The sequence below is a fragment of the Camellia sinensis genome, unplaced genomic scaffold, assembly GCF_055761805.1.
Source record: "Camellia sinensis isolate YWXY unplaced genomic scaffold, ASM5576180v1 Unanchor3, whole genome shotgun sequence".
NCBI classification, from domain to species: Eukaryota; Viridiplantae; Streptophyta; class Magnoliopsida; order Ericales; family Theaceae; genus Camellia; species Camellia sinensis.
The window spans coordinates 11,888,852-11,914,197 of NW_028129178.1; the positions used below are offsets into that span (position 1 = coordinate 11,888,852).

Here is a 25,346-nt window from a genome sequence, read left to right on the forward strand (position 1 = left end):
ATTTTCATTTGTTTGGACCACTGCAATTGATGACCTCTTTTAGCTTTCTTTAAGCCGTAGCTGTCAATGACCCCATCTGACTGCCATCACCAGCCATCACCTCTAACGGCTGACAACCACCTCCACCCATCAATAACCAGCTTTGGCCACCAGCTCTCACTAAAACATCGTTGACTATTGAAAACCTTCACCGACCACCTTTGACCACACCTCTTACATGATTAGAAAACAAAATTTTGATATACATTTGTATACAAAGTATATTTTTTGTTTTATTAAAAATATATTTAATATTTTTCTAAGCAAAATTTTGAATTTTGAGAAAGGAAGCAAATGTAATATGAGCAATCATTCCATTGGCCTTGAAGAAGATTACCAGCATCTTGATACAAATTTGAACATATATTCTGTAATATGAAAGAACAGAACCTGAAAACTGAAGTTCAGGAAGAGCAAAAAAAAAGAATTATGATGGAAGATGAAAACATACACACACAACTGAAGGAACAATTCTATTCGTCAGCACAATTTCAATACCATTCGATGATCCCTTTCTAATACAACATTATCTAGTGACTAACTACCATCTTTAACTAGACTAATTGATTACCTACCAACGCTCAACTCAGTTTCTCAATCCCAATGTAATCCGAGTTTTTCCCAAAATGCCAATAAAACCTATGGCTTGGTATCCACTCCAATGTGGAAAACTCAAAAGTAATCATCCACCTGAAAATATAAAAATAACAATCAACAAAGCAAAAAAAAATGAAAACATGGAAATTCAAATCATTCTTTCATTGATTCCAGCTCAACTTTGCGCCCACCCAGAGACAAACCTGATGGTTGAAATTTGAGTATTTTTAAAGTGTATCTCACAACTAATTTATATCTCCCTTAAATTCAACCAAAAAGCCCGAGGAAAAATGTTCTGTACAATGTCGGATATGAGAAGCTGAATATATATATCATCGTTGTTTCTCAAGAAAGTGAGTCTCTCTTGCACTGATGCCAAAGTACATTCAAATTTGAAAAGGCATGGCATTGTCTTCTCACATCATTAGATCAGATCAGCATTGCCGAAGTTGATTTTATCAGTGATGCATATAATAGGCCTTCTTTACTGAAGTCACTATGGAAATCTGAAGGTGCGAGAAACATCAACCTCACAGTGCGTAAGAATTGGCACCCTTCCCCACTCTATTCTTCCCTATCATAGACTAGGAAGATCATACCCACTCAAAGTTCATCTCTTTAGGCAAAATTAAAGCAATTAGGCAATCTGATGGATTAGGAGCAATAGACAGCATGGAACACACATCAACTGAATAAGGGAGAATGAAGAGAAGTCTTGCCCACATGGATTTGGCAGCTGGGATCTTAATAACGCCAGCACATTCCCTCTGCTTCAAATATGATATGAAATCCTGAAACTGCAAAAGTTTTGCAACATCAAAAATCAACCACAACTATGTTTTAGAAAGAACAGAGACACTGGATCATTGACTGACTAAAGTTCATCTTTAAGGTCTTTGACATGTGCTAGCAAAGCTGACTACCAACTTGCAATCATTACCTAGGCAATATACGAATTATGATTGTTAAATAAGTAGATCTTCAAATCATTAAAAAAAATATATATATACAAATACATCCTACCACCAAGACTAATAAATACCCAATGTATTAATATATCATGAGCTTCGTTATGCTAGGATGGTGAGCCTATATATTTTTCCGACATTTAAAATCATATCATGTCCATCCACGTAACTGAATTCAGGTCGAAACTATAACAATTTATTAATGGTATATTTTAATAAACACCCTTTCAGTACTGCTTATTTGCTTTTGTTTCTTTTTTGTTTTCAAACTACCAGTTAACCGTGAGATGGATATTTTTTTTTTTTTTTTTTTTTGAAGTAATATTTCATAAGATTTATTTTAATTAAATTATTCATTTATATATCTATATGTGTGTATATATATAAGTTTATTTTAAAAGTATGTTGTGATGTATACAATACTATGAGAATAATCTTAGTACTTCGTTCATGCTATAAAAATGTAATTTATATAAACATATGTAATAGTTTTAGTTAAGTTATAAATTATAATTTTTAAAAAAAAAAAATCATGTTGCGAGGTATGCAATGTATAAAAATAATTTTAGTCCTATCGTGCTATAAAAATGTAAATTAAATGAGTATACATGATGATTTTAGTTACCCCTCAAATATTTGCAAATATCAACTTCCTCATTTATGAACCCATATATTTTTTACCCATTCATCTATAAACCCATACATTTTCACCAATTTTGAAAATGTATCACTTTCAACCCCTCTAGATCACCTTCAGCAAGGATGCATTTATATGATTTTTATAGTTGAAGGGATCAATATGAACAAGTTCACAGACAAGGGAGTAAATTGATATTTTTGATAGATGAGGGGATCTTGGTGTAACTAACCTAATTATTTATATGTATGTCTGTGTACAAACATAAAAAATTATTTTAAAAAGTTTATTGTGATGCATATAATGTTGAAAAATAATATTAGACCTATCGTACTATAAAAGTGTACATTAAATAAATATATATATGATGTTAAATTATAGCATAGTAAAGTAAACACTCACTTTGATAGTGGAGATAATTAACAAATTAAAGGGATAATTAATAATTAAAAAGTAATTTTAATTATTTAATATGATTTCTTAATTTATATGCAATTAAATATATTCGAAAAGTACAACTATAAAAAAAATATTTTAAAAAGTTAAAATGAAAAATATTTTTAACATATAATTCGAAAGAAAAACTTAGGCAATGTGTTAATGAAAATGTAACTTAAATAACTATATACGATAACTTTATATAATATTGAAAATATTTATTAACTTATTAATAAAATAAATTTACAAGCAAAAATCAAATATACAAAGAATGTGTCAATTTGAGAACCTATTAATAAAAATAAATGATTTTAATTAATAGATGATTGGATTAGGAAAAAAATTGCTAGATTAATTGATGTAGTATTCTTTGTGATTGGCTATATTGTATTAAATTTTATATAAATAAAAAATTAATTTGATAATTTTTTGTAACCCTTATGGTGTGGTATTTTAAAAATATAAGACTATAGACAACGCCAAGTAAGTAAAACATAAGAGAAATTTTAAGGGTAAACACTACTTTAATATATAAGATGCTTATTGAGGCCAAAAGAAATCGAGATAGAATGGTTTGAGTTTTCCAATGCTCATCTGGTGATTTAATGAACAACTCAAAACACTTTTTCATGAAGTATAATTACAGAGTAATTACCAAAATAAAAAGATGCAATAACTTACGCCTTTACGGTCACTTTCAGATGAGGGGAACAGCACGCACACTTCTCTCTGCATGACATGCCAGAACCGTGAGATATCACATTCACAGACAACGTCATTGTCAACTCAAACCAACTTGAAAAGCTAAGAAATATCTCAACTCTTAAAATTTCTAACTTCTACATAATGCTGACCAAGTAATAAAGAGAATAAATAAAATAATAATGCAAAGACCACTCAATGAACACTTGTGAACTCTTCTCATTTAAACTTTAGATTAAAGCTATGAAACTATGACAATTTGGAAGTACACAGAAATAAACCCCCTACCATTAGTGTATAATACAAACAAAAGGGCTAGCAAATGGTGTCCGGAGATGACCTTTGATGATCTAATTACACCTCTCTATCAAGATGGCAATTCAGTTGTATGACGTTCAAAGTTACTCAGACAACAACAAATTTGGCAATCACTCACCACTATGCATAATTTGGACTTTAGAAAGTATCTAAAAAATATAAGAATATTTGGAAACAAAGGTCAGTAAAAATTCCAAGGACTGAAAACTTGTAATGAAAGAGGGGAGGAAAGGCATATGCTGTTATTGGGACAGTATATTTTGTAGGGAAAAATACCATTTTACTCCGTCCCAAAGCAGTTCACTCCTTCACGTTTTAAATAGCCAACTATCCCTTGTAGTTTTGAACTAAAATGCTACCGCTACATTTTGCATCCAAATGGATGGAACACTGTGCCACATGTGCCTGTTTTGAGAGCAGGAAAGATTTTTTTTTTTTTTTTTTTTTTCAGTCAAAGTAGAATTCCAATGTGAAAAAAATAAGATTCCGTTGTTTTCATCTTCTACCTAACTAAACCCTAACCACCACCGTCCCGACACCCCACTTGCCACCTCCCCCACCATCTCTCCCACCTACCTCGCCATACAGCAATCCTCAATAATCTTTGCAGGACCACCATGGCAAGTGACAAAATCTTGGAAAGCCATAGGTCTTGGCCTCCACGATGGTAAACCTGAATGCTGATAAAACACAGGCTGATATTAAAAAAGGAAGAGTCAGTCAGATGGATGAGTTATAAATATGAAAAAGAAATACATGCAAACTCCATTCACCTGAAAGTGCCAAGAAGATTTGCCTGCCAACTCTCATCCCCCACCTCAAGATCAACTTCATGTTGGCTGATGTGTAAATGTATATGTTGTGCACACGTTCCAATAAACTGAAGATATATATATGTGGTGTTGAATGATATGGTGGTGGTGTTGTGTGGCAGTGATGTATGACGTGTTAGTGGTGTTGTGTGGGAATGAGGAAGAGGGAGATGAGGTGGTCTTGTGATGGTTTCCAGTGAGTCGACTCACAGAGTTAGTGGTTTAAAAATAAATTTGAACTTTTTAAAACTTATTTTTAACAAGAGGGTAATATTGTAAATTCAGCTTATCCATTAATAGAGGGTTATACTTTGGTCCAAAACCACATGAGTGGTATTTGGCTATTTTCAAATGGGAGGTGAAGTGCTCACTGGGACCATACCACATGGACATAATGTTGTTAAATCACAAACCAAATCGTGAATTGTTTAGCTAAAATAGAGAATCATGAATCATATCGAATTATGAATCGTAGAATTCATTTTATTTAGCATAATTTATAATTTTATATCTGTATATACATATAAAAATACACAGTACTTAAAATGAAATAAATATCAATATAACTAAATTGTATATATGTATATACATATGAAACCATGTACTACAATTAATTCACATCATTTTTTATCTTTCAAAAATGACGCCGGCTCATGCGTTATGCAAACAAAAATGATTCATAGTGAATTGTAGCAAATCGTAGTGAATCACAATTGAATTGTAAGCTTCACTCAATTTAATATTCAACAGAGTGAAAAGAATCACTTTGGTTGAAACTCATATCGAATTGATGTAGTATAATAAATAGACCAAGTGTTTGTTAAATAGATAAACTAAGTATTTGTTAAATAGCTTATTAGTTGTAGTATATAAATAGGTGATGTAATACCCATTGTACTTAGTTTTGGAATAAAGAATATGCATTGTAATTGGAGTAGAGCTTAGTTTCTCTCTCTAGCCCTTGCGGATTTTACCCCTAATTGGGGCATTTGTCTTCTATCTCTCAACTTGATCTTGATTTGGCATTTGGACTTCATTATTTGGTATCAGAGCCTAAGATTCTGTGCCTAAACTCTTTCAAATATTAGTTTAATTCTCGAAATCTAATCTCTATTTGCAGCAGAGTTGTATTTTTTTGAACAGTCCTTGGTGATCGTACATTGATCCAGGAAACGCTAACCTTGGATGTGTCTTCACAATCTTGAATCACATCTCATAATTGAGTTCATGGGAGTGAGATTCCAGTTTGCAATGACTCTGGCCAGCCAACATCTAGTTCATCGAAGCCTAGTTAGTTGTGATCTGAGTTCACAATCAAGCTCATCCAATCGCGATCTGAGTTCGCATTCACAATACACCCTAGCCACTCGAGATTTGAACCTATGCTTTCGCTAATGTTCCATTCTGATTCAACCTAGATTTAGAGTCGTAGCCCACATGCAAGTTGATCTTCCCTGGAACAAGATCACAATCTGACTTGAAGTTGAACCCTAACACTTTTGATTTGAAGTTGCACTTGATTTTGAGTTGCAATAATATTTCACTTTTGATTCGAAGTTGCGAAACTTGATTTCACTCCAGAACTGAGATCGATCCACAATAAGGCCCAAGATTCATCATCGCGATTTCAGTTTGTGATCTCAAACTCTGAGTTCTTCGCTGATTTGGGTTTTCCATGCTTAAAGGTTGATTCAATTTCAGTTCATGTTCGTCCCTGAATTTCAAACCTGGAGCTCTCGGTTTGACCTTGAACTCATTCAACTTCGAATTGATTTCAGTTTACAAATTCTCAATTTCTTGATTTGGAGCAAGTTTTGAAATTCTTATACTATGATTTGGGGGATCTGTATCTGGGATTGGGATCCGATTGGGATCGTTTGCTTATAGTATGTTCTTGAATTGATTGAACTGTTCAACACTGAACTGTTTGAATTGTTCCATTATTATTCTTGAACTGTTGGTTGACTTGGGTTGGTGATCCTTGATTAGACTTTGGAAATCTGAGTTCTACATTCTTGATTGTTGGCTGGAACTCAACCTTTGTTACTGGTCCATTCTTCTTTGGGTTCACCTTGAAAGGTTGTAATAATTATGTGTGGCTTCACTGGAGTGTGTAAAATTGGTTGTTTAAGCTGGGACTGTTGAGGAGTGCTCAACTGATCTCATATTACTGCGATCATGAAAATTGGGCTGTTTTGTGTCCATGACTCAACGAGGTAGCAGTTGACAGGAAGGGTATGGTAGATCTTACGCAGCAAATTTTCAGTTAAGAAACCGAGATGAATTTCTCAATTGGAAGGAGCACTGATGCTAACCAAATTCATAATCAAAGAGATGAGTTGAAACAAATGAGTAGACGACTTGTCGCATTGCAAGCCGCCACTGAAATTTTTGACAACTTCAAAGAAATTATTTGAAGTTTATCGTTAGGACTCTTTCATACCTCTACAAAGTTGTTTTGAGTTGAGTAGGTTGCTTCTTGTGTGCTCAATTCACATTTGTGCCAAGGGAGGAAGGAAAGAACGCGTTCAATGTCGAATTCCAGCTCATGATCAACTACTCTCATGGTTTTGCTTAGTGGATGCATCATCCATCCTATCATTGTGTCAATATTCTCAGCTTTGCTTTGGAAGATGTCATTCGCCAATCATTAGTCTCATTCCAACAGATTGAGTACTCTTCTGCATGAGTATGCAGGTTAGAGGTGAAGAGGTTTGGAAATGGAGGTCTATCCGAGTTTTTGTAGTGGGAGGACATGAACACACCTATGGTTGTTGAGCCAAGGATGCAAGGATGAAGTTCAATGTATTTGCAGACGGCTAAGTTGAGAGAATCATGTTTGTTCTTGAGTAAGGAAATACAGCACCTATTCCTTACATATGGTTACATGAGTAGAATTACAATGAGTTTACTCAGTTGCTACTTAAACTTGAGGACAAGTTTCTTAAAGAGGGAGAGTATGATGTGGTATAATAAATAGACTAAGTGTTTGTTAAATAGCTTATTAGTTGCAGTACATAAATAGGTGATGTAACATCCATTATACTTAGTTTTGGAATAAAAAATATACATTGTAATTGGAGCAGAGATTAGTTTCTCTCTCTAGCCCTTAGCAGTTTTACCCCTAATTAGGGCATTTGCCTTCTCTCTCTCAATTTAATCTTGATTTAGCATTTGGATTTCATTACGAATTGTATGAATTTAATCATAAATCGTAAGATTCTAACAACCATGAATGCACATGAAATTTTTTTCCCCCCTGTTTTATAATTTTGGCAATTCAAAGGTAAATTATAAAAATATTGGATTTCAAATAGGTATTGGTTCCCATTGGTTGAGGATGGGAGGCGTACGGGTGGAGATAGACCTAACCTTTGGATCCCACGTATTTGTAAATAATTTATACAAGCAAAATTATAAGTAACCAAATTAGGCTACAAAAAAATATAATGGAAAAAGTGGGTATAATTCCATAATTTTGAGAAATAACACTTCACCATGGATTTATGTAGAGGGGAGAAGAGGGACACTAACCTAAAATATTAATTAGTTGAGCGTTCATGGCAAAAAGTTGAGAATAGCCCATAATAAATGAAAATAAAAATGCGAGCCCATAAATATTAAACGCTTCTGTAGAATACGTTAAATGTTTTATACCTATAGATGTACCAACAAGGTTAGCTTACACTCTATGGTCCAGTTCTTTGAGCTCAGGTTCCTATGAGGGAATTGGTACTTTAATTTAATATACACAAGATGACACTCTATTTTAAAGCCAACCTAGAAAAGTTAAAATTACCCTAAAAATGAACACAGGGTGAGGCAATGGAAACAAAGGTCCTAACATTAACAATAATGCCATAAGATGTGCCACCCCAAATACAATTCTGAACCATAGAATCTCTAATCAATATTAAATGCCAACCAGGAAATCAACGATTGTGCAATATCAGATAAGTGAAGTACTGTCACAGGTCGCATACTTGTGTCAAGAAATATAACTAATCAATCTTCTTTTTAAATCACAAAATCAATTGATCAACCAATATGAGATCGTGTAATGCTATCACTAGTTGTACACTTATGGAAGATATATTATTAAGCAATCTTCTATTAAAATGGACAAATATGTAGCTCACCAATATACAATGTCACAAAATTTATTTACAGTAAAAGTATATTCATCATTGAAAATCTGGAACTAGCTACTAAAGAACATGGCACCAAGCATTACTGGATGTTGCACCGGAATATTCAATATGGTATCAATAATGAAAGTTAGCAGCTTTAATTGGGTTATATAACTGATTGCATAAACTTCACTTGCAGAAAGATAGAACTTAATATGAGAAAACCTCAAAGAGAGAGAGAGAGAGACTCACTTTATATGGTGGGGTACTGGAAAATGTTGATTTCACATGCCGAAAATCCGTGCGCTTTGTCATATCTAATTTCAAAGGCCATCTGCATAAATGTCAGTCAAAGAAATTATCAGAGACTAGTCTCCACCCAGTCATTTACAAAGACAAAATAAAGATGAAATCATTACTCCGCAGGCTCAGAAATGGCATTCGAGTACTTGCAAGCATCAGAGTCCACTCTATGTGCATAAATTGTACAATAATGAACCCCACTTTTACACAATGTGCCCTGCCACTGATATTGCAAATACTGTCCAGAACTTTCCAAATGGGAAGATTCCACAGCTGGAGCTGGAGCTGGAGGGGGAGAACTAGGAGGTGGTGGAAGCAGAGGTGGCAGAGAATGAGGCAAGGGAGGTGGGGTTGGAGGTAATGGAGGTAGCATGTCAGGCTGAGGAGGTGGTAGGGTTGCTACAGGGGGTGGCACAACAGGCAGGGGAAACATCTGGCTGGAGTGCTGCAGTGAGCTTCCCTGCATTTGTGCAAGGGGAGTAACAGAAGCAGGTAGAAAAGGGGCTGCAACAGGATGAAAGTGAGGATTATTAGGTACTACACCTGACGAGATTGGGTTCAAAGGCAGATGATGGCTACCGCGTGCATCCCAGGAACTGTTTGGAGGAAAATACATAGGTCTCATGAATGGATATGATTGAAATGGCTGTGGTGGTGGCAGAGCAGGTGGCTGAGCTGGTGTGGGTATGCATGGAATGTTCCCTGGTGCAGAATGCAGCTCAAGTTCAGGTTTTTTCGACATCCATGTCTGATCAGTTGTGCCAGAAACAACATGACCACCTGGAAACTCAATTGGAAAAACTAAAAGCCATTAGAATGCAACTCATTCAGCAGAAAGAAAGAACTAGTTAAATCTTTACTGATAGAACAAATTCATATCTAAGTTCACAGAACATCACCTCCATTTAAAGGATTTACAATTGCATTATTGTCATATCCATCGACTTTTCTTGCCCCGACTTCAGGTGTTCCTGCACAATCAAAAGCAGTCCAGTTTGACTGAAATGTATGCCCACTTTGTATTGTGGTTCCATGGTTTTCTGGAGTTACTCTGGGTGTTGCAAGGTCTGGAGCACTGCTCTCAGGTTTTACTGTGAAAGGAACAGTTTGGTGCTTCCCAGATTGACTGTTCAAGGAAAAGGTGGAAAGCTTCTTGTGAAATATGAAGACGAATAACAAAATTGTGAATACATTCAAGAGCTAAGGTTAGCAGAATTTCATAGGTCTATTACCGAGTTCAAGTCTCTTATTGTATCTAAGTCAAAAAAAATTAATTAAAAAAAATCTCTCCTGTTGTATATCTAAACACCAAGGGTTCTGAGAAATGTAAAGAGAACAACATGGTGAAGGCGGCATGAGTAACCAAGCAGTATTCCATATCCAGTCATAAAACATGAACTAAAGTAGGAAACACGTCAACAATATATCCTAATTATCTGAAACAATTTCTTCGAGAAATAAATATAAATAAGATCGAACCATTTTTTGGACTCTTTTTCAAATTTGATGAATGTTGGTTGACTGTAAATTTCATTATAATTCTATTATTCATAGTATCCTTTCCTATTTAATCCATTTGAATTCCATATTCAAAGTTGCTGTGGAAGTTGATATAAGAAGGGAAAAGGAAGGCCTGAAAGCCATTTTGGACTAGGTGCCAAGCAGTATTCCATATCCAATCACAAAACGTGAGTTAAAGTAGGAAATACATCAACAATATATCCTAATTATCTGAAACAATTTCTGTGGAAGTCGTATAAATTCAAAGTCGGATATAAGAAAGGTAAAGAAAGGCCTGAAAGCCATTCTGAGCTTGGTGCCCTGTTGGGATAGCTATAGCTTATGTAAAAAGGTGACTTTAGAGTATATTATGGAAGACTAAACAGATAATTGGTGTTCAGAAAATGTATTAAAATTTGCAATTAGCCACCAAAAGTAATTGTCTGTCTGTATGCCTATAATACTAAATGAGTGAGTAGGAATGTAGGAATGTTGAAATGTCAATGTACCGTTATAATATCAATCAGTTTGGTCACGCTAAACTTCGATGACATTAAAAAATCATTGTTGTTGCTAAAAAAAAAATTGGAACTTACAGACCTAAAGAGTAGGCTTTAGCAAGCATGTTATATAATAAATATTATGAAAATATCCATAAGAGCATCCTATATAACCCTAAACATCTAAACATGCACATATTTTATACTCTTTCTTCATAACTTTATTGTTAATTGCATGTTTTATATAAAAATTTGTTTTGCATGTTCAAGCATGTGGTATAAATATTTATAGTTCTAGGATTTTTCGAAAGAAAGGAAAACGGAAAGGAAAAAAAGTGACAAGAAAAATAAAGGAGAAAAGCTATTTTCATTTCTTTTTTCTCAATAAATCTTAGATTCAAACATAGCATAGCATTAAATAATGAAATTTATATTCGGCACATGACACATAAGAACACCTGCCCGTGATGCTTGTTAATATAAGCATGCAATAACTAATCTTCTTGACAAGGAACATGGCCAAGTTATATGTCTTGGGTTCAACTCCCACTGTTCCAAGAGTAAACTTTTCTCATAGGTTCATATAAAGGGCCGTAAAACCAATTCAAACCACAATTTTTTCTTTGATAAGTAAAAACCATATAAATTTATCACAGAAGGACAAGAAAAAAAGTGACATAGCTGCTGGACGTGAGGTCAGCCATGGCCAATGGCCAGATGAACTGCTCCTGCCTGGTGTGAGAGGGTGAGAGAGAAATGTAATTTTTTTTTTTTTTTTTTTTTTTGATAAATAGAGAGAGAAAGGGAATGGTTGGAGTATGATTAATTAGGTAAGAAAACAACGGGTAGCAAATTTAAAACAGCAACTGGGAATCCACATTTCTGCAAAAACCTAGTTTTTGTTTTGGAAGCTTTTTCATTAATACATATTTCTGCATTTTAACCATGTGTGCAAACACATTTTACCATATTCAATGCCTAGAGAACCAGTTACATTCGAGCAGCCCAAACAGGGCTTTAATATATAGGGAAAAATCCAATAGACCTTCTTGCAGTTTGGGCTTCTAGAACTTTAACCCCCCCTATCATAGTAAAATAGCCAAAAACTCCTCATGTGGTTTTGAACTAAGTTGCAGCAGTAAGATTTTCCATCCAACTGAGAATAAAAAAACTAGGGCATACCAAAGAGGACTTGGACACACTTTTGGAAAAGAAGAAATCAAATGTGCCAATGTCAATGCAGTTTCAATTGGATTAATTACGCCCCTTAGAGATTCACTAAACGTTAAGAGGCAAATACGAAAAATTGGTAATAGGTGGCCTTTTCATGATAGCAAGATCCCTTCAGGCTTGAAGAACATGTAGGGTTTGGTGCCAAAGCGAAATGATGATAGGAGACCAAGTCAAATTTTCTTTTTTTCGTTTCAAGTTGGATTAGAGCCTGCCATAGCTTATTTTGATTTGTGATTTGAATGAAGAAAATGGTGCACCACTCAACTCTCCCTTTCGTAAAGAGCAGAAGCATGGAACAGGGAAGGAGAACGTGGATATATAGTGCTCGACTGCCGCAACTCAAGAAAAGAAAGGCTTCTATTCTTGTGAAATAGAAAGCACTAAGAATGACAGAACGTGCAATCACGCGCCAAAAATCATGTTTTCCTTATAAAAATGGTGTGACAAAAAGATATTGATGCCCTTCTAGTCAATAAATAAGCCAATGCAAGCAAAAGGATTGGGAAAAGTATAAAGAAAGGAAGAACAATCAGTTGAGCTAAAAATACACATTGCTTGCTTAATTTTTGTTTGATTAATTTTAATTTATTTTTGCTTAATTATTTGATTTACTTTCAAACATTGTGAAGACAATATTAATGATTTACTTAGGTGACATATATCTGCTTATTCTTTATGTAATCAAGATTCAGAATGTAAAAACAGAGCAAACTCTTTTTCAACCTTCCAAGAAATAATCGAAATTTCTTTTTAAGAAGAAAGAAAAAACCAATTTCACAAATTAAAAGAAAACAAATATTGTTGAACTTTTGTACGAACTACCAACTAAACTAATGATGCCTGAGTAAATCCAGCGCAAGGTAGGGGCCTAAATCCTTGTATTAGAATATATTTGTATTGTAAAAAATGGTGTAAGCACCAACAATTTTCATTTTTTTTTTCATAATAATTGTCATTTGAAAACCTCTTTACTAATTTTTTCTTTTTCTTTTTCTTTTTATTTTTTGATAATCCATCCTTTCTTAAAACAAAATAAAATTTTGGTATTTTTTTATTATTATGTTTGGTATTAAACCACCTAACTTTTTGACAAGTCCTGTTATAGCTATTTGTGAATGTTGAGAAATATAAATCGGTAATGTTGGAAAGTGAGAGAATCTGACCAAAACAAAACAAGAAAGACAATGTAATGAATAACAGGGGCCGCAGACCTATATATTTTAGTAAGGGTATAATGATCTTTTTAAGCTAATATTAATGGAATTGCAACTTAGTCAAATATTCCAGGAGGTGTTTATGGCTATTTTTAAACGAAAGGGAGGTATAGTGCTCCATGCCCAAATCACAAGGGAGTAAAATGAATTTTTCCCAAATATATATAAGGTAAAACAACAAAACAAGATAAAGCAAGGTGAAACATGGTATTACCTAAATCCATTTAATTGAAAAACTGAAGAATATACAAAACATAAATAGAACAATTAGATTAAAATTTGAATCCAAATTCATCACTATAGATTGAGACAAAGCATGCAAATAAATTTTCTTTTCCTCAGTCCATGGGCAATTAAAATAGTATGTAAATTACCAGTCTGAAGGCCCGATAGAATGCAAAACAACAGTGGAAGAGGCTTGGGTGGGCAGGCAGGGGCCATTCCTTACAGAAAAAATGTGTGACAAACTATGTTTACACATATAGGGGGAGGAACTACACAATTTGATACTGAACAATTGCCTCTTATGTGCTATAGCTATAGCCTATGAAGCACGGATATTCCAAAAATGTTGCCGTATTACGGTATTCGTACCGGGTACTGGGTATATAATATTTTAGTTCATTGTGTAATCCTAACCCTTGTTCTAAAATCATCCTAGCTCAACCCCAGCTGAGAAACATCTGAAGTTATGCAACACAAACACGGACATGGAACAAGGTTACAACATGGCACGACATGGACACATCCACACGAAAAATTCCAAAAAAAGGACATGAACACAGTTTTCAAACACGCCACAAATAATTATATCATGATATATATTATCTAAGAATAGTTTATATTATATAGTTATATGTGTGCATAATATATACCAAACCAAACCAAACCAAGCCTTAAGTCCCATCAAATGGGGTCGGCTCATGAATGCTTCTTCTCCACACGACTCTATCAAAGGCCATTTCGTTAGTCAAATTAAGTAGATCCATATCTCTATTTACAACGCTAGCCAACGTTAATCTAGGCTTACCCGGTCTCCTACCACTTCCAGCTATCGTCACTGCATCGCATCTCTTTATTATTGCATCTATTGGTCTCCGTTGAATATGACCAAACCATCTCAATCGATTCTCTCTCAACTTATCTTCTATCGATACCACTCCTATCCATTCCCGAATACACTCATTCCTAATTCTGTCTTGTCTAGTTTTGCCACACATCCTCATCTCAACAACACTAATCTTATCTACATGTTGTTTCTTGGTTGCCCAACAATCTGTCCCATTATCCCATACAATATCACTGGTCTAATAGCCGCTTTATAGAACTTACATTTTAATCTAGTGGGTATTCATTTATCGCATAGTTCCCCAGACGCACATCTCCACTTAAGTCATCCCGCCTTAATCCTATGGGCCACAACTGCATCAATCTCCTCCGCCGTTGTGATAATCGACTCTAAATAACGAAAATATTCACTTTTAGGCAGTTCTTAGTTCTCAATCTTCACTTCTCCTCTGCCTTCATTGTTACTGTTACTAAATTTACACTCCATGTACTCTGTCTTAATTCTGCTTATCTAGAATCCTTTAGATTCAAGTGTTTTTCTCTAAATCTCCAACTTTGTATTAACTCCTCTAATCTCATCCACTAACACTATATCACTTGCAAAAAGCATACACCATGGCACGTCATCCTGAATATTTCTCCTCAACTCATCCATAACTAACACAAAAAGATAAAGACTTAAGATAGATCCTTGGTGTAACCCTACAGTGGTAAGAAATTCATTTGTCTGTCCAGCAGGCAATCTAATAGTAGTCACCACACCTTCATACATGTCCCTAATCACATCAATGTAACCTTTTGTCACCCCTTTCTTCTCTAACACCCACCATATTATATGCCGAGGCACTCTATCATATGCTTTCTCAATATCGATAAACACCATATGAATGTCTCTATACTTTTCTATTACTTTTCTCAACAGATAGATCGTTTCCATTGTTGACTTGCCAGACATAAACCCAAATTGACTCTCAGACACTTCTGTAATATCTCATAATCGGCGTTCCATCACCCTCTCCCACACTTTCATTATATGACGCATTAGCTTTATTCCTCTAAAGTTGTTGCAATTCTAGACATCTCCTTTATTCTTATAGATTGGCACTAAAATACTCTTCCTCCACTCATTTGGCATGTTCTTAGTCCACAAAATTTTGCTAAACAACCTAGTCAACCGCCCCCCTTTTTACCCAAACATTTCTAAACTTCAATAGGAATATCATCGGGTACTAAAGCCTTATTTGATTTCATCTTCTTAAGTGCGATCTTCACTTCAAAGTTTCTAATCTTGCGATCAACCTATAGTCTTGATTTATTGTATCACTGGCTATTTCTTCCCCTATTGACGTACCTCCATGTTCCTCATTTAATAATTTCTCAAAATAGTTCTTTCATCTCTCCTTAATCTTTTCATCCTTCACCAATACTTTCGGATCCTCACTCTTGATGCACTTAACTTGATTAAAATCTCTTGTTTTTCTCTCACATATCTTAGCAAGTTTGTATACCCTCATCTCTCCCTCCTTACTATCTAATCTAGTGTATAGGTCATCATAAACTTTCAACTTAGCCTCTCTCACTACTTTCTTAACCTCCTTATTAGCCAAGGTATACCTCTTAAGGTTTTCCTTAGTTCTATCCTTCTGCAACTTTTTAAAGCACATTTTTTTTTTACCTTAACTACCACTTGAACCTTTTCCCACCACCACTAAGTTTCCCTAAAGCTGGGTCCCGTTCCTTTCTACTCTCCAAGCACTTCCCTTGAGATTTTCCTCATACAACTCATCATCGAGTTCTACATAGTTTTAGCATAATCTTCCAAGTCCCAAGCACCTTCCTTATCCATTCTATTTTTAAATATTTCTAGTTTATCCACTTTTAGGGCCCACCAGCTCGTCTTACGATGCCCACCATCCTTCCTCGCTTAGTATTGCCCACTAACACATAAATCAATATCAAAATCCTATGTTGAGAGGCCAGGCTCTCTCCAGAAATCACCTTACAATCACTGCATTTTAGGCGGTCCACTTTTCTCACTAAAAAGTAATCTATTTGACTCTTAACTAACACACTCTTAAAGGTTATCAAATGTTCCTCCCTCTTCTTATACATAGTATTGGCCACCACCACGTCAAATGCCAATGCAAAATCTAAGATACTCTCTCCAGCCTCATTTCTATCACCAAACCTGTATCCACCATGCACCCTTTCATAGCCTAGTTTATCTATGCCTACATGGCCATTGAAATCGCCACCTATAACTAGGTTCTCTCCTACAGGTATCTCCCGTAAGATCTCATCCATTCGCTCCCAAAAATCCCTCTTAGTCTGATCATCTAATCCTACTTGAGGGGCGTATGCACTAATAACGTCCACTATATTCCCTCCAATAACTGGTTTAACTAACATAATCCTATCCCCTTTCCTAATGACCGCCACTACATTTTCTACAAGACCCTTGACAACTATGATTCCTACCCTATTCCTGTGTCTATCCTTACCACTATAATATAGTTTAAAACCGATATCCTCATTTTCCTTAGCTTTCTCTTACATGAATTTTTAGATTGTAGCAAACATATATAATTGCAACCTTTTCCTCATGCTTCTTAGCCATCTGCTGACACATGTACATATCTTTTTCATTTTGCATTTAATTTTATATGAAACTTCTATATAATTATTCTTAATAATTGTACATTTTTTAAGGATATAAGATATTTATTTCAAATTCTCAAATTTTGAAAATCACTTGTTAACAACTAATCAAAAAGTGTTGGTCACATGTTTATGTTTTATTGATAGACATGGCCATGAAATGATGAACATGTCGCAAAATGAGTGTCAAACACATGTTTGAAATTAAGATTTTTTTTTTTTTTTTAATTAAGAACATGGGTAAAAGAAAAATGGACACATGTCCAACACTAACACTGACCTTCGTAAGCCTATATTTTTAGGGCTTGGGAAGGGTATTTTGGCCCATAGGGATGGGCTGAACAAATATTTTAGGCCAGTTTAATAAATGGGATGGGCTTGGGATTCATGTCTGTATCCCGGCCTAGCCCAAAAATAATATATTTACATATTTTATTTTGTTTTATTTTATTTAGGAAAATATATGATCATGAGTGTCTAGGTTTTCACTTTTATTCCTCAACTTCAACAGAGGTTATAGCTTTGCTTGTGCCTCCAACTCAAGATTTCTATTGAGTCCCTTGTTTTGCAAATCCCACCAACAAAGCCACCATGACTCACCAAACCATTGTCATCAATTAATGATTGTGGATATTATTTAATGACTATATTTTGGAGTTTAACTCTCTGTATTTTGCATCATAAATAAGAAAGTTATTAATGAAACATTATTTGAAGAACTTTGACTTGAACTGTGGATGATTATCATTAACTATGGATGCTTATCTTTTGCCCCTACAACACTAATGGTCTATGCCAATGAATTTTTTAAATTAATGCAAAACTATAATTTGCCTGATTTTTTTTTTTATGTTGGGAATGTTTGAATAGCTTTTAAAGCATTTTTTTAGAAATTAATATGCTTGAATTTTATTTTTTAAAAACAACCCATATATATATATAGAGGCCCGTGTTATGGTATATATGATTAATACCAAACTCTAAGACCTGAGCAAATAATCACGCACACAACAAATCTAGAACGGAGAAATAAAAGAATAGAAAATCAAACTCACCAAAGCAACACGAGATTTACATGATTCACCCAAATAACGGGCTACATCCATGGAGTCGCAACGGATTTTACCAGATCAATATGAAAGGAGTTACAAGAGTCTCACAATCTCACAAACTCTCTCTCTCTCTCTCTCTCTCTCTCTCTACAATGATCTATCTCAATCTCACTATTGTGAATCTCTCTCTAAGATCACAAAACTAATGAATCAATAATATAGAGCTACATGAGTGTATTTATAGAGCTAGTCTTAAACCCAATCCTAAATTAATAAGGAAACCAAAACCTAATCTACAAAGTAAAAACCATAACCAACAAGGAAATAGTTTAGAATCCAAATCTAACCAAACACTAATTTCCTAGTCTCCTTTTCCTAATCTGATTAGGTTCACTCTTGTTTCAGGCTCCACCAATAACAGTCAGATGGGTGGACTTGGGAAATATATTTTCTTTAAGGTTGGGCTTGGGATGACCATATAGGCCCGATATTCAGGCCAGGCCAGGCTTGGGTAGAGACAAGGCCTCTTATTAAGTAGTGAAAGCTTCGCCCGAACCAAACACAGCCTAGTCAATGCTCACCCATACTTAGAAGTGTCCGTGCTTCTTAGATATGAAGTCAAGGATTGTAGGAAGAATACGTGCAACAAAAAATGAGATTTGGACAAAATTAGAAATACATAATTACGAGGGTCCAAGGCAATTTTTATTCACATGACAAATAATTCCAGCACAAGCATTTCAAATTTGAGTTGCCTGGATTCATATTGATCATTGTGTTTTTGTCATGAATAGTGGAGACTCCACTCTATGGCAATGTAAATTATGGACAAAGTACTATCAGTCAATCAAAGCAACTAGGGGCATGTAAACTAGTATACATCATGAATTTATAACGAGACAGCGAATAAAAACATAAGCAAACAAAATTTAAGAAACAAATATCAATTCAAACCTGAATTCTATCTGGAAGAAAGACATAGGACAACCCCGAAGATTCTTCAAAAGAGCATTTGCAGCATCTAAGCTGCTGCATTCAACAAACCAAGAAGAACCCATATGCATATTTGTTCGTGTCAACCTAACAATGGACCCAAAACTGCCAATAGCAAGATCACAAACAGCCATTAGCTCATCATCTGCAAGGAATGGGGACCTCATGTTTGAAATGTTAATCCAAAGGGTGCTCGTAGGCAATCGATCATCTTCCCTCATGCTATTTCTGGATATGTGAGTAATGTTGTATTTTGTACGTAATGATGAAAGTAAGGAAGCTAAATGAGACACCCTTGAATTATAGTTGTCAGAAGGGCTCTCAAGCACTGTTTGAGCATGTGGTGATTCAACTATGTTATTTCCAAGATCATTGCTTCTGAAGTCAACAGGAATAGAGGCAGGCCCAGATCTTGTAACATCCATAGGCCTCACGACGTTAGCCGGAGCTATAATAGGATGACTTCTTTCCTTACGGAGCTGTCTAAGATGTGCCATTACAGCAGCAGCTTCTTCAGGAGTCTCATAGTCCAACAGCAAGGCACCTTCACTGGTAAGGTCAGTAACCATGCACGGGCCCTTGTAAACAGCTTTCGTCGATTCTTGGAGGATCTCATCCTTGGCCCAAAGACTTGAAACATTTCCAATATAAACTTGGCAACTAGAACCGACTGCAACACCATTCACAATTCCCCTGGTTCCCAATCCTTTATCTAGGAACTTTATGTTAAGGAAAGCACCCCAAGGAGAGCATCCCCGCATAATCTCTCTAGCTTTTATTGCATCCATAATATATCTGTATTCAATCAAGGCAAATCCTTTAAATGGAAAGTATAAAAACTGTTCTATAGGACCAAACTTCTCAAACTGAAACCTTACAAGAGCTTCAGATGCATCGGGGCCTAAAGAACCTAACCAGAGTTGTTTAGAAGCTGAGAAAATATCCATGGATGCAGGGTCCCCATCAGAGTACCAAATAACGTGACTTTTTGTAGAAGGATGCTGCACTGCCAGATGATGTTTAGGAGATTCAAAAGCAAGATTTACGCCTCCACTGGTTGACCTCAAGGCAGGTAAACTAAGATCCAAGTTTGAAACTTGATTCTTCTCAATTTGGCCAAAATGGTTTAAATGTTTAAATGAACTAGTCCTGAATTCTAATGGTTTTCTTGAGACAGGAGAGGGCATTTGATTGTTCAACAGATCCCTGGGAGTGGAAGACCTACCACGGGATAAATCTCCATGCTCCCCAGTCTCAAAATTCATTGACTTTGAGCCACCACTATCATAACTAGAACTTGCATTCGAGAAATCAGTTTCAAGAGGAACTAATGAGCTATGAGGCTTCAAATATTGACCTGAAAATTTGTCCACCGAATCATCATGAACTCTTGAATTATCTCTTCCAGAAACATCAGAAGAGCTCTCATGTTGATTAGTACTCCTCCTAGGAACCAAATATTGTCTATTTATGTATTTAGATGGATTTGAATCATCTTCATCATTATTTACTTGGATGTCTTCTAGCTTAACCAGCTCGGTAAAAGATTCAAACATTTGTTCCAAGACAGATGTAACTTCTGATACAACTTCTGAAGATGCTGATTTGCATAACTTCTTATATTTGGAGAATATCCACCTTCTCAATGAAGGATCCTTGCCAACAACCTGCATGAGAACAATGCCCAGGTACAAGACACAATCATTTCAAAGTGACAAACCAATAACAGGATCCAACTAACAGCAGTAGATACCACTTGTTTTGATATAGAAACATCAACAAGATTCTATACCTTTGAACAGAATGTTCCCCACTTTCTGTGATTCATAGTGTGCAAAAAATATAGACCTGGACTACACATGATGAAAGCAACAGACGTATACCATTTATATCTGGCATACATTTATATGTAACAAAAGAGATGCTTTTTCTTGCAACTATTTTCAAACAACTCCATTTGTATAGCAAACCATAATTCCACTTCCTACAAACCACATAGGGGAAAATCAATGCATTCTACCCTCACAGCTCTCATTTACAAAAGGTCTATTATCTCCAAGGTATCAACTTTACATTCTAGTTAACTTTAAAGAATATTTACACAAGATTTACCATGATTGCCAAAAATTATAATGAAGGACGGACTTTTTATGAATATAGAATAGAGGTAACAGTTTTTTTTTAATAACCAAAACAAAAACACTAAATAGACAAGTATCTGTCAAACAAGTGCTATGCTACAAGGTTAACAACAAACCTTCCATAGCAAAGCACATATTGAAACTAAAATTCAAAATACCCTTCCATAAGCAAAGATAATTTAAACGATCCAAGCAGTAAATATAGGCCTTCCCGGATACAGATGAAAGAAAATCCATGTTATATAACTAGAAAGACATCTTAATCTAGCAGCTCAAACATCGACCTGAAAGACTTAAGTCACTTCATAGCTAGATGAAATTAAGAAAATCAATACCAGAAGTTATAAAACTTTACTGAAATCAAGATGCACATCCATGAATTCTATTAAAAATTAAAGCAGCTCAGGAGTATTACCAGTCCCAGCAAGCAATTCTTTAAGACAGGAGATGCATCTCCTAGAGCCTGGTTGCCATCTGAGACATGCCCCTCACTAATAACTTCATTTCCTTTATCATCTGTTACCATAGTAGCTGTTGATAATTTGTGCTCATTTCTTGTATTGTCCAAATCATGAGCCACGTCATCAACATTAACCCTGCTTGTCACTTGACTAAGGAAGTAATGTCCTTCCTTTTGAGCTCCCTCCATTGCAGTGGAGTCAAAGAGCTCAAACCAAGCTGCAAGTGTATTTCTAGGATAACTAAAGAAAATTTTGAGAAGACAAAGTGCACGGAACTTGGACAATTTAAACAATTCGGATACATCTTCATCTGAAAACTTTTGCTTGAGCTCAGAAAAAAATTCAGCAGAATTTTGTAACTTGAGAGTTTCCATATCAATAATCTGAAAAATATCCTTCCCCTCAAAAGAGGATATTAGGAAGGTAAGCACATTAAAGAAAACAGCAGAACAGATGCCTTGAATAACTGATGATGTTGGTGCCTCCGATGAAGCAGTATGACAGATATCAGCTAGACCAAATATACAAGCTTTTGCAGTCCCGAATGCAACACCATCAGCATCCTCTCCTCTATTTATCACTGCCAAGCTCCAGTTGTGCATATTGATAATAACTTTAGCTGCAGCTTCAAGTGCAGTTGGACAGTATGACGCATATCGGGGTATGAGATCTGCAACAATGCGCTGGACACTAGTACAACCTGCAAAGTCGGCAGCATTCATAATAGCATACAAAAACCAAACACTAATTGGTTTTGAGTTTTCAAAAACAGTTTTTGAGTTTCTCATTTTAGTGTTTCGTCATCTTTAGTGGATTTCTTTCATATTTTAGTTTCTCATTTTTTTGTTTTTCCTTTCTAGATGCACCTAACCTAGATGCACCTAAAAACTAAAATATTTGTGAAAAAAATCTTTAAAAAATACCCAATAAAATACAAAAATGTGCTAAGGCACTATTTGGCATAAAGTAGATAAGTGCACTTATTTGCGTCACATCACCTTTCTACTTTTCTGCACATCTTTTCAGAAAAAGTCAAAAAGTATACTTATTTAGATCATCCCAAATAACCCCTGAATTTTTGTTTTGTTTTGTTTTGCTTTGTTTTTTTACTATGAAGCACCAACACTTAAAAACAAGTGTCGTAGCCATGTCGAACTTACGGACCTAGCAGGGACACGTATGGAACACACCAAATGGCATGTCTCCTTAATTAATTTATTTTCAGGAGACACATCGAGGACACACTAGGGACATGCTAACTTGTCTTTTCTCCCATTTTCTTAGTGCTTTTGATGAATATTGGATGCTGAATATTTTTTTTTCCTTATCCATAAAAAAAGATATAAACTGTAAGTGTTAATTTAAAAGTACTTTTTTAAAAAATATATATATATAATTAGAGTTAGTTTTTGTTAATATTGATTGTTTGTGGATGTAATATTAATCTAGATAGTAAATAAAAATATGTGAACATATTTTATTGTTGTGTCCCCGTCGTGTTTGTGTCCCCATTTTTTTTAAATCGCCGTGTCCCGTGTCCCGTGTACGTATCCGTGTCCACATCCGCATCCGCGTCCATGTGCTCCTTAGGTTTTTTAGACAACAACAAGAAAAACGTGGAAAACAAAAAGCTCAAAAACTGCTTTTTGAAAATTACATTATAGAGCTTTTTTTGACTAAACCGAAGTAAGTCATTATAGAGCTTTTCTTTTATTAAGTAAATTACATTTGCTCACCCTCTTCATCCAAATTATACATATATTATTGCGTCCGCATGTCCGTGACATCCCTTTAAATTAGTATATATGAAGAAAATATTTACTCACACACACACACACACACACACTCTCTCTCTCTCTCTCTCTCTACACATGCACACGAATAATTTACAAACGTCTAGGACATAAGAGCATAATTGAAACTTGACAAGCCCAAGGGAGCAGCCATAAAAGGGAAGAATTTAGGGGAGAAAGCTTAAAAAAAGTAACAAGTGCAAATCCATTTGAAGCCCCTGGTCATTTACACTCCTCTACAAAACTTTACTTTGGGGGCTAGGTGTTTGCTTCATTTAAAATCTTTGAAACTTCTATCTGTGTTACTTCAAACTATTCTCAGCAATAGTATCTATGGGTCCAATTAACCAACCAGCTTTAGTGGAAGGTTACCATTATAACCCAATGTAGAAAGTTATACATTGAACTTTTCCTCCCCCAAACTATTACAGCCCAGCATCGATAACCATGTATGCTTCTCCTTCCTCTCCTCTTCTTCAATTTTTCTTTCATTTTATTTTACCAATTTTCTCTTCTCATTTTCATTTCCCACCAAGATTAGTAGCTGGAATCTGTAACTTGCATAAATTTCAATCCCATAATTCTTGGTTGGATTAGGAACACACTTTTGGATTTGGTATGGCATCATCATAGAATTGTTGTAAAATTTACCCATCATCATTCCAAAACTAATTAAAAAGAAAAGTAGACACACAGACTAAGGGAATAAAACCCTAGACTAAGAGCTTTGAACATGAATTCAGAACATCAACTTACAAGAAAATTCGTTGTAAACAACCTTGCAAATATGGATGTCCACTCCTAGAGACCTACATGACAAACACATCCCATTTTCTTTGAGTTCTTTTTTTTTTTTCCATAAATTTTCACTTTTTTCTTTCAGGTCAGGCACCTACCTAATGCCCACCATCTTTACATTTTAAAGAACAAAAAACCTAACAACAGCCCGTTTTCGTTTGAATTGGGAGAGAAAATAAAAGAAATGGATCTCTCATCATGGCCCTAAAAAAGAATTCAAACGAATTCAATTAAATGTCTCAGTATCACTTCCAGCACACAATCAACAAACAAGACTGAATTGAGTTGTGTTGAGTTGAGTTGAAAGATGATGAATCAAGAAAATCGGGAAGAAGAATTAAAAAAATCTCTGACCTCTAGAAGCAGTAATGAGAGAGAGATAGGGTTGGTCGAGGTGGGCGTCTTTTTGAGAGATAGAGAATTTAATACGCTTGTAAGTGTCGTATAAGCTTCGGATTTCTTCTCTGTTTCTCCGTCGTCTAAGGATTTCTTCTTGCGCTGGTTCTGATACCGATGGCTCGTACAGCTTTCGCTTTTTCAGAGGCTGCTGCTCCGTCGAAGAAGCCATGCCAGAGACTACACCAAGTTTACGGCGGATGATTTTCGGGGAAGGGATCGATTCTCTCAACTTGTCTGTTTGGGTTTTGTAACTTTATTTTGAGGCTACCCATAACTTTATATTTTTTTGAGGCCCAAGGCATTTCTAATAGTAAATTTGAGTAGAAGTTTGACCAGAAATTCTTTTTTGATATGAAATTCTTTTTTGATATGAAGGGATTCAATGGAGATGTTTGGTTTGGATTTGAGAGATGAGTTTTAGAGATAAAAAGTATGAAAAGTTGTTTGGTTTAGTTTTTTTTAAAAGATGTTTTGAAAAATTATTTTGTGAGAGAATTTTGAAAAAAATGATTGATTTGATGTGTATGAGAGAGATATTTGTTTAGAAAATTTGTAAACTAAACAAGTTTTGAGAAATTTTTTTGGAAAAATT

At 35.1% G+C, this 25,346-nt stretch overlaps 1 protein-coding gene across 4 annotated transcripts; it reads right to left on the minus strand.

The window, feature by feature from the left end:
- Positions 1-496: 496 nt before the first annotated feature.
- LOC145816163 (uncharacterized) lies at positions 497-25,138 on the minus strand. 4 transcript variants are annotated; one of them, XM_082912419.1, is made up of 9 exons: positions 24,710-25,030; positions 21,719-22,464; positions 19,124-20,829; positions 9,844-10,070; positions 9,061-9,724; positions 8,894-8,975; positions 4,276-4,394; positions 3,361-3,408; positions 497-1,433 (listed from the first exon to the last, which is right to left on the minus strand). In XM_082912419.1, the coding sequence occupies exons 1-9, from the start codon at positions 24,921-24,923 to the stop codon at positions 1,409-1,411; spliced, it is 3,831 nt and encodes a 1,276-aa protein (XP_082768545.1). In that variant the 5' UTR covers positions 24,924-25,030; the 3' UTR covers positions 497-1,408. The 4 variants fall into 4 exon arrangements, with proteins under 4 accessions (XP_082768545.1, XP_082768544.1, XP_082768547.1 ...); XM_082912420.1 differs by having other exon boundaries at positions 777-1,433; positions 3,335-3,408; positions 24,710-25,031; XM_082912418.1 differs by lacking the exon at positions 4,276-4,394 and having other exon boundaries at positions 24,710-25,138.
- Between the last annotated feature and the right edge of the window lie 208 nt (positions 25,139-25,346).